The 13,526-nt window shown below is 40.5% G+C and overlaps 1 protein-coding gene across 4 annotated transcripts in view; it reads left to right on the forward strand.

Annotated features, from left to right (window-relative positions):
* The window catches only part of cstpp1 (centriolar satellite-associated tubulin polyglutamylase complex regulator 1), a 368,165-nt gene that overhangs the window by 326,911 nt on the left and 27,728 nt on the right, over positions 1 to 13,526 (forward strand). For all 4 annotated transcript variants that reach the window (XM_043705470.2, XM_087996319.1, XM_043705472.2 and 1 more), the window contains one exon: positions 4,375 to 4,484. In XM_043705470.2, the coding sequence (XP_043561405.2) occupies positions 4,375 to 4,484 (110 nt within the window). The remainder of the gene's footprint in view (positions 1 to 4,374; positions 4,485 to 13,526) is intronic.

Consider the following 13,526-nt stretch of genomic DNA (forward strand, 5'->3'; position numbering starts at 1 on the left):
CTGTTTATTCAGCAGAGTAAAGGTTAATAAACTATTGGTTGCCTCTTATACTGACCAAATAATCAGGAGGTTTAAAATACAGTGATCCTAAAGGAAATATTTAGTCTATGTATCCAGACTTTTCAAACAAAAATAGGGTCACACAGCAGCAGCCTGTATATCCTCTCTAAAAATGACTTTTTATTTAAAGCATGCTGTCTGACAGAACTTCGTATCTTTTTCTACTCAACCTAGTGAATCACAGCTTTTTTTCATAGGATCCCTTGTGACTGCGGACTGGATTTTACACATTCACCCAATGTGAATGTCAAGGCTCAGTTCTTCATTTAGCCCTATTTAAATTATTCAGGCAATGGCCCTTCAGTAAGTATGAGGTAGGATGTCTATCCTTCTTCAGGATAAATCTCACCCCCATGAGAGTTGCCAGCAGCTGTGCACACGGGCAGTGCCTTTGGCAGTACAACAGTTATGGCAAGGATGTAACATTCAGCAATAGGCCCAGAGATACAGGTAAGCCCAGAATTTCACTCAGGTCATACTAACAGGCATCTGTGGCTCATGAAGAGGTTACTCCTTTAAGTCAGACTTCAATGGCTGTGAGTGCTTTTATGGTTGAATAGTTGGGCATTGCTTGCACGAATGGACTCAGTAAGTAGAGCAGGTTTTGAGAGAGAAGGTGTTTAGGTTTCCTCATGAGTTCTGTCGTTGCACCACTTCCAGGTTGCTTAGACTCTTTCGACGGAAGCGTGGTTTATTTCTGAAGTAAACTTTTCGCTTTGGCTGAAAATTCTTTTCTTGAAAGACTTTGTCCTCCTAGGGTTATTCCTGGGGAGTTCTAATTTAAAATGGAGTTTCTCAGCTTTATACAGATCAAGCTGAAGATGGCTGCTATGTTAACATGACATGAAGCAATATCAATTACGCTGGTATCCCCTGTGGGGGTTTCTTCAAGTCTCTTGCTTGTCTCAGAGGTCTTAAATTTTCAAATCTGCAAAAACCCATTGTGTTGTCTAAAGGGGTAATTGAATTTCAAATAGTTGTCTTTGTGGTTGCTATTGAGATAACATATCAGTTTGTTTTTGGCTGGCTGAAGTGAATCAACAAGAATCAATCATTAACCTCTGGCAGCCTTTTTTGCATTCTGTGCCTGTTCGTTGAAGTTAAATTGAATTCTTTATCAAATAAACATTATTATAATTACACAGTCAGGGCAGCAGAATGAAACTTAAAATGCATAGATGGAGTGATTCTGAATGTCCATCTCTATACTCAAAAATTGGAAGATATATTTCATTTTAAATGAGTGACGATCTAATGTGCTAAATGTATTTATTAACATTGGATTTCCAAACCACACTTTTTCCAACTTCACATGTATAATAGTTCTTATGAGCAGAATTAGGCCATTCGGTCCTTCAAATTTACTCTGCCATTCAATGATTTAATGGATCGGATTGTAGTCTCAACTTTTTGTTCTTGTCTGTCCCTTCCATATCCTTAATTTCCTTCTCTATCAAAAATCTGTCAAAGTCTGCCTTGAGTAAATTTAGTGACACAAGGTCCACTAATTTCTGAGAAGAGAATTCCAGCGTGCAGCTTTTTTGGCAGGTTTATGAGATGGGAGGCTGAAATTAATGAGGTGAGTTGGGCTGTTAACAAACCATTTCACAAGCAATACTGACTGTCAATTGACAACTTGTAACTACCTAGCGAGAATCTCACTATCCAGCTTGTGATAAGTGTAAAAGCTGGTGTGAGATGTTCCTGACATCAAGATTGGCCTCGCCACACTCACCAGACACATAACCACCGTAACCCACATCACTCATGTTTCTTTTCCTGTCCCACCTCTGATGGACTAACTCTTTTGTCATTTTAATCTCTCTTGTTTTTCACTCTATCATTGACCTTCCTTTCATCCTGGTTTAATCCAACCCTTGCTCAGATCCTACTACTTCTTCAACATTTCTCCATTCTGATGAAAGGTCGACAACCAATCTGTTTCTCTGTCACCACACTCCAACCTGCTGACTATTTCCAGCAACTTCTGTTTTTATTTCAGATTTCTAGTATCTGCAGTATTTTACTTTTCCAGCAGCAGGTCACTTTGTCTTCAGTTTTATACTGTTAAACAATCTGGTATCCTGATTAAACCAAGAATTGAAAGGTTATCGAAAAGATCTTTCTGATTTTTACAGCAACCAGATTCTTCATAACCCCATCAACGACAATCACCTGGTTGTAATTTCTGACTTTACTTGGCAACCTTAGGAGGACAGTCTACTGCAGAGCAGCAACTTCACTGCACAGTCAGTCGTGGAAAGAGATGTGTCTTATCCAGTTTTTACTCTATCCTGCCAAAGAACGGAATCAAGACAAATGTATAATTATTAATCAATGAGAACTAAGGACAGTAAACTGAGCAGTCTACAAACCATTAGACTATAGCACTAACAATAAATCATTTGTCTTATTCAACTGCACTATAATTTGAAAATTCAGTAAACAAGAGACATGAATTCCTTCTGTCTTTGTCAAGATGTGATCCTGCTAATGTGCTCATGTTTGGGTCACAAGTGTTTTCAGGATTTAGTTCAGAGATCATTAAACAGCAGACACTTCTGCAGAGTCTTATGGGGTCTGAACATGGTAGGTTATGGCGAATTGTGTGGCAGAATCAGGAGAGATGTTCAGTGAGGTATATCTTGACATTGACATCACCTCACCCTACTAGCTTCTACCTTTCTACAAGTGGCATGGTGAGATTCTCGTTGGGCAGTGACAAGTTGCCAATTGATGGTCATTATCAGTTTTTAAGGTCCCTATTGACAGCCCAACTCATTTCATCAGTATTCTGGTTGTGATTTTACAGACTCGCCATCAGGAACATCAGACATGGAATCAGAATGAATGCTTGGTGGGTTCAGCTCACCACCTTTTCCAAATGACTCCTATCTTGCCCATTGTGTCACACCTCACTGGGGTAATGCATTGGAAATCAAACTCTACTGTTCCTACAGTCATCACTAAAGTTAGAAGTTTCTGAAAGAAGTATGCAAAATCACCAACCTCCTTAATTTTGAGCCCCAGGTTGTTAGAAAACACTAGGTTACTATTTAAAACATCATTAGTTATCACAGGTAATCAGGTTCTAGCTATAGATAAACAATTAAACTAAATCAAGCAAATCCTACAAATTAAAACTCTAAACATCTTATAAAATCCCCCTTACACAGGCAAAAATAAACAAGGGAAAAAGAACACAGGCAAAAGGGAACCTTGGAAAACAGTATAGGATTCATTGTTCACAAAACCTGTGGGGTTGGTTCTTGCTGATCCAAAGGTTTCTCCTTGACTGTCCTTTTTTTGAATGCTGCCACTGGGCAGAGGGTGGCTGTGTCACTCATGAAAGGTCTCTGACTTATCCAATTCAAAGTCACCACTTGCAGTATCTACTAAAGGAAAGGTAAGCTAATTTTCTTAAGGTTTGAAGTGGTTTACTACACAGAACTGAAAAAAGGATTTTTTTGACTGCTGTGTACCTGTTGGTTTGTGTTCTGGTCTGACTATTTTCTGTCTTATTCACGACCCATGCTACTGGCAATCAATCATATTGTTGAAAGCAGGCAGACAACCTTTGTCATTGATAACTGGTCCCTAGTTGGGGGAGACAGTTTGGTTTAGCTCACTTGGCTGGACAGCTGGGTTTTCAATGTAGATTGATGCCAACAGTGTGGGTTCAGTCCTGCACTAGCTGACATTACTGTGAAGGATTGTCCTTCTCAACCTCTTACCTCACCTGACCTCAGGTTAAACTACCAGCAGTGACCTCTGTCTAATGGGAGAGTAGCCCTATGCTTTTTAAATCCACAAACCAATTACCTTCACCCTTAAACAGTCCCTTGTCGCCAGTTTGTCTGCATGTTGCTGGACCCCACAGCTACAGAAACAGTGTTCACAATAGGTACCAAATTCCTTACTTTCAAAACATGCAGCCATCCTTGTAAATCCCTAGATTAAAACAGTTCTCTCTGATTTCAGTTCACAGTTTTTAAAAAGCACAAAAATGAAAAGACAGGATCTCTACGACAGCCTAATTATTAATATCACTGGGTCCAATCTCTTTTGTAAGCAACAGATTTTGTAGTGTCTATAGCATCTGTCTTTGGTAATTGTTCCATCTGAAAATTTTAGTAGCGTTTAACATATTTTTCACTGGGTTTCTTGTTAGGACTTGCCCTCATAAGTGTATAACATATTCAGTGTATAACATATTTATTTAAAATGAATTTCTTACCTGAAAGGAATGAGTGTTACCTTTTATTAAATATAAGTGAGAAAGATGTGATGAACAAAAATGTCCTTTTTTTATAGTTACCCACCAGTTCCATACGTGAAGCAAATCCTCCACAAAGTACAACGAGTGACATACTTCGGATTTGCGATGGCCCTTGCAAAGCACGAGGGGATTAACTCTAAATTAGGTAGGCAATACTTCTGGGGCAGTCGCTTTTGGGAGTGCTGGAATTTAAAATAATTGTTTTATTGCAATGTGCAATAAATATGTTACTAATTTGTCAAGACCTTCATCAGTCAGGCAATCAGACATTTATATACATAATGTTAAAAATTCCAGCTGGGAAGCTTCAGGTGGGCTTATGTTGATTGATTTGACTATATCCTTCTGGTAAGGGTTATTTGATCAGGAGTATAGGGTTGTTTTCAATAAATTTGTAGTAGATACTGGTTGTCCTGTTCAGATCCAAATTGTTTTGGTCTGAGTGTAGTCCGGAGTCCATGTGATTCTAATCTCCAGCATCTGCAGTCCTCACCTTCGCCTTGTTTTCAATAAAGTTAAAGTGGTCTTTTTTGAAAAGTATTCTGTTAGTTCATTCTCTCATTTTTCTTAATATTTACTCCATGGATCTACAAACACATTACCTTAATTTGTCCTGAGACTGTTGCCCTATAATTAAATATGTTGTGATTTGTGCAATTTGTTATTTACATGTGCATGGATACCTCCTGTGATGCTCAGAAAAGATGATGAACAATGCTCAGTCACAAAAATGACAAAAAAGCATAATGCATCTGAGAAACAGCCTGCATATGCTTTTACATTTGTTCATGGGATGTGGGCTTCACAGGCTGGGCCAGTGTTTTTTTCCTGTCTTTAATTGCACTGGAATTGAGTGGCTTGCCAGGCCATTTCAGAGGACGCTTAAGAGTCAACCACAGTGCTGTGGGTCTGGAGTCATGTGTAGGGCCATGTTAAAAATCACACAACACCAGGTTATAGTCCAACAGGTTTATTTGTAAGTACAAGTTTGTACTTACAAATAAACCAGTTGGACTATAGCCTGGTGTTGTGTGATTTTTAACTTTGTCCACCCTAGTCCAACACCAGCACCTCCACATCATGTGTGGGGCAGATCAGATAAAGATGGCAGATTTCCTTCCGTAAAGGGCATCGTGTGAGTTTTTACAACAATCGACGATGGCTATTTCCTGGTCGCCTTTAGACTAGGTTTCTATTCCAGATTTTTATTGAATTAAAGTTTAATTGAATTTAAATTTCACCATTTCCTATGCTGGGATTAATCTGGGTTTTGGATTACTAGAATATTCCACTGCACCATTACCTTCCCAAATAAAGGGATTATGTGCAAGATCACTTCTTCCAGGTGACAAAAGGTAAAATTATGTTTCTATTACATTAGTTTCTGGGATTTTTATGAATTTTTTGGATTCGCATTACCCAATACAGTTTGTTTTATTTTCTGTGCATCACTTCACTTTGTCAGCCACAAAGCTTTGATTGCTACTTTTTTATACTGGAAAGGCAAAGTACATTTATTTAGCGTTATGCGGTTTTGTGAATTGGAAAGAACACTAATTGACAATGATTTTCAGACTCAGTCTCAGTGCCTGTTCCCTGACTGGTGTGGTTCTTGTTATCTCCCTCAGAGTTATTGAACTCTCAGCAATGTGTTCAGTTGTCTGATTCCCAAGCAGCTTACTCATTATTAACTGCTTTGCACGGTATGTTCCAAACTGCTGTGCTTCAGACTGTTTAAAACACATGTTGCAAAGACATTTATAGTGTCATAAACAGTGAGCTTATTTTAAAAGACCTCTAAAAGAATGGAATGAAAAGAATCCGAAGGCATCCTATGTTTTTGAGATGATCCAGACTATACCAGGTGTTACAATATTTTGTGCTTGCAATACATCACAGTGCACAAATGGCATCTGTTTTTCTTGAGCACAAAGCGTTTGAACATTGAAGTCTGGAGCTGCCTTTTCTGAAAGTGCCATTCTGCACATATTTCTGAAAGGACATTATTCTATATTTCTATCCATTCCTCTTAGGCCATCCCTCAGGATCGAGGATGATTTGTTTCTGATGGAGGCCTGAACCTTCAGTTGTCCCTGGGTTCACTTAAAATGTTGGCTGTCTTTCTTAACGTCCTTCTCCACGGCTTCTCCAATTTGGTCGGACAGAAGCCAGGGACTCCTAATATTTGGCAGAGGATGCTTGACCAATGCTTTGAAGTCATCCTTAAAATTATAACCATATCACAAGAAATGGTTCAAAATACTGACAGCAGGGGAAGAGCAGTACTGTTCAGGGCATGAATAGAGGATGAGGTGGCCACCAGTGCATCCATTTGTGATTAGACAAGGAGCATTATCAAACAATTTCCACATGGCATAAACTATTTGAATCCTCATCGACTCCTAGAAGCAAATATTTGATCTATCAAAAGTTGTGGCTAATTCTACAGGTGAGCATGTGGACAGTTGGTTTGTCAAATAAAAGCTCAAGTCTGTGACATCAATTTTGTTCTTTAAAACCATATATTTGATGAGGTTGCATAATGGAATCTAAAATATAATTGTTTGGACTCTACACAGCCTACCAACTCACTGTTGTCTGTACATATAAGCTTTAACAGAACCTACAGGGAACTGAAAGCTGTACAGTACCATGTACTGATTTAGTCTTTTTCCTTAAGAAAAGGCATAATTGCATTGGAAGTTGTTCAGTTAAGGTTCACTCAATAGATTCTGGGGTTGGAGAGGTTAAGTTATGAGGCAAAGCTGAACAGATGAAGCATCCTGAGTGAATCTGACAGGGCAAATGCCATGATGATGTTTCTCTTGTGAGAGAGAGGAGAACCAAGAAGCATTGTTTGAAAATAAAAAGCCTCCATTTAAAACTGAGAGAAGAAGATGTTTTTAGAGGATCATTAGTTCTCAGAATTCTTGTCCCCAGAGAGTGCAGAAGGCTGATATATTCAAGATAGAGTTAGACAGATTTTTGGTCAGTGAGAAAGTCAAGAGTTATAGAGTGTAGACAGGAGAGTGGAGTTGAAGCCACAATCGAACTGAATAGCGGAGAAGGCTTGAGGAGCCAAACGCACATCCCTGCTTCGAATTCTTTTGTTCTTGTGAAGGCAGCAAAGAACCATGACAAAACCCTTTTACAGTCAAATGTCAGTTTAAAAGCAGCGGTTTCACTAAATGTAGAGAAGCTGCAGCAGAGATCAGCACTGATAGCATGACAGGGATGATGCTCGCCTCAGACAAGAAGATTGCCCAGTTAACTAATAGCACCCATATGTCTGGCTGCATTTGAGAATCATTAAACTCTAACGTTCTGAACCTGAGTCAAACAAGACCATTGAGCATTGCTTTCAATCATGCTGAATGTTAGCATACATTTTCCCAGGGATGTCAAAGTTCAGTCTCCTGTGCTCAGGTTCCCATCTGCCCAATATGAGCTTGTTATACTGTATTTAGATTATGGTTTTGTCTTTGTAACTCCTCTGTGCATGTGGAGACATGAGGAGCTAGCCCCGGTGGCTTTATGGAGAAAGCCAGTGATCATCCAGCCCCTGAAGTGCTTCTCTCCTCTGTGTAAATGACATGCAGCGTTCTCCATGACCTTTGTGACTTCTAGAATTATGGGATTGAAAGAAGGCTGTTGATGCAGCAAGTTGACATGGTTGTAGAGTTTGTTTGGTGAATGTGGCAGATGACCTGAAAGGGTTAACAATGAGCACTTGGTGTAGGTCCACTCATGGATGCATAAATGACAGTCTCTGGGAGGAGCTGGTCAGTCTGCTCCTGTCTGCTGTCAGACTTTAAAATAAAACAAAAAACTGTGGATACTGGAGAACTAAAACAAAAACAGAAATTGCTGGTAAAACTCAGCAGGTCTGGCAGCATCTTTGGGAAGAAAGCACAGTTAAAATTTCTATGTCCAATAACTCTTCATCACAGAGTCACCGGATGTGAAACATTAATTCTGCTTTCTTCCCACGAATTCCATCAGCAATTTCTGATTTTGCTGTTAATATCTGTTGTTTGTAATCATAGAGTTTATACCTGGCTACTATCTCATTGGAGGTAGCAATATTTCTTACCTAGTGTTAATAAGAACAAAGAACAATACAGCACAGTAACAGGCCCTTCAGTGTACTAAGCCTGCACTGACACATGATGTCTTTCTTTTACTGCTACACGATCCCTTTCCCTCTATTCCCTGCCTATTCATGTATCTGTCCAGATGCCTCTTAAACATTGCTGTTGTATTTGCTTCTTCCACCTCCTCTGGCAGTGCATTCCAGAGTACTGTTTAGATAAATGTGAGGTTCCAGTTTTACAGTGTTTTGTAAAAGAACAAATGTGAGGTGAGAACAAAACATCTTCACACATCGAGTAGTTAGGTTACGGAATGCACTGCTTGCAAGTGTGCTGGAGGCAGATTCAGTTGAGGTATACGAGGGGGCATTGAATAATTTCAAACTTAAACAGCCGCAGGGTTACAGGGAAGAGGCAGGAAATTGATGCTCATTTAAAATATTCAATGAGTTAGAGCAGAAGTGATAGACCGAATGGCCTCCTCCTGTTCCATAACAAATCCATGATTCTATGAGCCCATGTTGCGTAGTCACCATTCATAATAGTTGTGGAAATACAAATGGTTTAAGTCAGAGAAGTAATGGGTGAAATTTCCTCTGTAATTGTGCTCAGAGACGTACATAATTGAGGAGAAAGCAAATAGATATAGATTGAGTAGTCTTCAATGCAAGAACGTTATGTGTATAATTGGTCTATGCTCCAAGAACCTTGATCATTTACAACAGTCTATTGATCCTGGCGCCTGGATGCACCTTGGCTCATGAAATGGGTCCACCCTTAGGCTAAAGAGCTGAACATGTAAATTTGCTGCAATTAAACTAGTTCATAACAGTTATAAAATTATATGCCAGTAACATTGTAAAACCAGCAGGGAAATCCTCACTGATGGCTACTAATTAAGTTGTAAACCTGTTCTTTTTTGTTAGAAATAGTAAACATACAAAATGTTTATGTTGCTCCATAGCAACCAAAGCACTCAGCCATATCTTAGCTTTCTTAATCCATCATCTCTCAATATTGGTATAACAGTGTGTGAACGTATTTCATGTTATAATAATGGGCCCTGGGTTAATTGAAGTACAAGATATAATCAGATCAGTGTTAGCCAACTGTGAATAAGTCATTGTGCATGGAAATAAATGGCAAACAAGAGAGTCATGTTGACAGCCTGGGGACTCAAGTGATGCTGCCGAGGGGCTGTAATATACCTTTCACAACATATTCATATTTGCTTTCTTATTCCATCGAATTGCTCCTTTTCAATAAAATGTCCACTTCAGTGTAAGCATTTCGCAATAAGATTTTAAGAGAACTTTGTCAATTCTTTGATTTAATTGAATGCTAAAGTTGTGCAATTTAGAACATAGCTTGGATCAAAAGGGAGAGTGCACCACTTTGGCACAGTCGTATTTCATTTTGGAAATGTTAAAACAGCCATTTTCTAAAATGAAATTTCTTTCATGTGGTGACTCGTGTTCGTGAAACATAGGCTGAATGTTATAATGTAAGTAAAGTGCCTCTGATTGCAAATATTAACTTACAAATGGTTGCTAAGAGCATGCAGTAGCTGCAGTGTCAGGAAAAAGAACTGCTATTGCCACTCTGTTCATTGTTAAACTGTTCTGTTAAAAGCTACTTATTTAGTCATCCAGCATTCTTTCATTCCATTATGAATATCATGAGCAAATAATGACCATGACATCTTCAGAAATTACAATATGTTAGCATATATGAACAATAAAACTCTGTGAGCTAAAATAAAATATTGTATGTTTACTAAAACTGTGAATTTAAATAATCTGGTGTCAAGCTGAACACATTAGAAAGAAAATATCGTCAGATTCATGGGGAAGTGTAAGAATGTGAGACCACTGGGATTGTTCTTATAGACAGTCAGCATTAAGCACAATTCAAAATAATCTACCCATTTTAATAAAAGAATCCATGTCTAGACTTTTGTATTTTGTTATCCTGTAGGAAACATTAAAATGTAGTACTTTTACCTAACCAGTGCTTAGACCCACAATTTGGAGTTTCAAACTCCACTGAAGGTAACAGTGATATTTACAGGTGAAGATGCCAGAAGGAGTAAAATAGATAGGTATCCTTTCTGATCTAAAACAATGTCATTGCAGGATCCTGATAAATCTTTCTGTCATATTAGCTCAGTTGGTAGGCTCTCATTATGAGTCAGATGCAAAAACAGAAATTGCTGTAAAAACAAAGCGGATCTGGCAGTATTTGTGGAGAGAAAGCGGAGTTAACGTTTCGGGTATATTTCTTCAAAACACAGGATCCCCAGCACTGTGTCTGGTCCATCTCCTGCACTTCAGCCCTTATGTCCTCTGTTCCCTCCCACATCAGCGATAGGGTCCCTCTCGTCCTCACCTACCATCCTACCAGCATCCACATCCAAAGGATAAAAAAAAGAAAATCATTAACTTTACTTTCTCTCCACACTTGCTACCAGACTTGCTGTGTTTTACCAGTAATTTCTGTTTTTGTTTCTGATTTCTAGCATGCATAATTCTTTGGCTTTTTATTATGAATCTGAAGGTTGTTTGCTCAAGACCACTCTTGGGCTTGAATGCATTATATATTGATTTACAATTTGGTGTAGATCTGGAGGAATGATGTATTGTCAAAGACCATAGCCGCCCTTCCAGATGCGTTTAAAAGGTCGTACAATTTGAGGGTTGTCTAGTTTCCTGGTCAGTCTTCTCTGTATACCACCAAAACAGGTTAATTGCTTAGTCATCTTACTTGCTGTGCTCCACTTGGCTGTTCATGCTCCTCCTACCGCCCCCTTAACCATGACCTCACCAATCATCATCTCCCAGACCATCTACAACCTCATCATCTCAGGGGATCTCCCATCCACAGCCTCCAATCTCATTCTTTTGCAACCCCGCACCGCCCGTTTTTACCTCCTCCCCAAAATCCACAAACCTGAATGCCCCAGTCAACTTATTATGTCTGCCTGCTCATATCTCGACACTGTCTGTCCCTCTCAGTCCAGGAACACCCCATATACATTCAGGACACCATGCCCTCCACCTCCTCCATGACGTTCGTTTCCCCAACACCTGACACCTCATCTTCACCACAAATATCCAGTTCCTGTACACATCCATCTGCCGTGACGAAGGCCTCCAAGCCTTTCGTTTCTTCCTCTCCTGCTGACCCAACCAGTCCCCCTCCACCGACACATTCATTCGAGTGGCGAAACCGGTCCTCACCCTCAACAGCTTCTCCTTCAAATCTTCCCACTCCCTTTAGACCAAAGGGGTAGCCATGGTCACCCGCATGAGCCCCAGCTATGCCTGCCTCTTTGTAGGATATGTGGAATAGTCCACTTTCTGCAGTTATACTGGCACCATTCCCCACCTTTTCCTCTGCTACATTGATGATTGTATCAGAACCACCTCCTGCTCCGATGAGGAGGTTGAACAGTTCATCAACTTCACAAATACTTTCCACCCTGACCTTAAGTCCACCTGGACCATCTCCTACACCTCCGCTCCTTCCTGGACCATCTCCAACTCTATCTACGGCGACCGACTCAACACAGATATATATTTCAAACCCACCCACTCCAAAAGCTACCTTGATTACACATCCCACCTTCTCACCCACTCCCTCCAACCCCTTCCCTGTAAAAACACTGTCCCTTACTTGCAATTTCTCCTCCTCCACTGCATCTGCTCCCAGGAGGAGCAATTCCACTCCTGGATATCCCAGATGGCCTCCTATTTTAAGGAGCACAATTTCCCCTCCTACGTCATCAACAATGCCCTCTAGCGCATCTCCTCCACTTCCCGCACCTCTGCCATTCAACCCCACCCCTCCAACCACAACGAGGATAGAACCGCCCCCAAGTCCTCACCTTCGACTCCACTAATCTCTGGATACAGTGCTTTATCCTCCACCATTTCTGCCATCTACAATCAGACCCCACCACCAAAGGTATATTTCCTTCTTCATGCCTGTCTGCGTTCCGCAGAGACCATTCCCTCCGTGACTCCCTTGTTAGGTCCATGCCCCCCCACCAACCCATTGGGTGTGTGGAATTCTCTTCCTCAGCAAGAGATGAAGAGTGGATCATTGATTATCTAAGGCTGAATGGGTCGATTCTTGACTGACAAGGGTCTCATAGGGGACAGGAGATTGACGGTAAAGTGGAGTTGAGGCCACAACAGATCTTATCAAATGACAAAGCAAAGTTGAGGGGCGCAATGCTTTGTGCCTGCTCCTGATTTATATATTCTTGTATTTATCACTGAAACATTTTTGGACATTGAAGGATAAAGAAGGTACTCAAGTAAACTCCTTTGGTGATCGAAGATTTGTAACCCAGGCTAGACTTAGATTTCTCACAGTCATGACATCTCAAAGAAAAGGTTTTATTTCTTGACATTATCGAATTTTGAATATTTGCTTGAAATTACGGCTGAATTTTATCATCCCCCTCTGGGACAGGCTGAAAGACAAGGGAGTAAGTGAGGACTGCAGATGCTGGAGATCAGAGTAAAGATTAGAGTGGTGCTGGAAAAGCACAGCAGGTCAGGCAGCATCCGAGGAGCAGAAAAATCAATGTTTCAGGCAAAAGCCCTTCATCAGGAATGATGCCTCATTCCTGATAAAGGGCTTTTGCATAAAACATCAATTTTCCTGCTCCTTGGATGCTGCCTGACCTGCTGTGCTTTTCCAGCACCAGTCTAATCTTTACTCTGAAAGGCAAGGGGCCAAGAAATGGTGCGGAATGGTGAGAGGGAGTGGACTGCCTGTTAACGCCACAATATGGGTTACTGCCAGTTAAACTCTGACAGTTTCTTAGCGAGCTCTGCGGTGTGCACTCCGAAGAGGGAATGATGCCATCACTAAACTCTCACTATCAGTCATGGGGAGCAAGTCAGACAGATTCCACAAACCCCCTGCACCTGCTTGAGAGGATGTTTTCTTCTTGCACAGCCCCGCTGACTGACCAGCATCTTCTGGGATGGGTAACTGTCGTTGATAGGGACAGGTAAATATTTGACCGCAATTGCAGATCCTGCAGAGCACTCTCACAGCCTCTCCTTCCACAGAACCTGCCA

This window comes from Chiloscyllium plagiosum, unplaced genomic scaffold (assembly GCF_037043375.1).
Source record: "Chiloscyllium plagiosum isolate Xiang-an unplaced genomic scaffold, Cpla_swu_hap1 HiC_scaffold_18, whole genome shotgun sequence".
NCBI classification, from domain to species: domain Eukaryota; kingdom Metazoa; phylum Chordata; class Chondrichthyes; order Orectolobiformes; family Hemiscylliidae; genus Chiloscyllium; species Chiloscyllium plagiosum.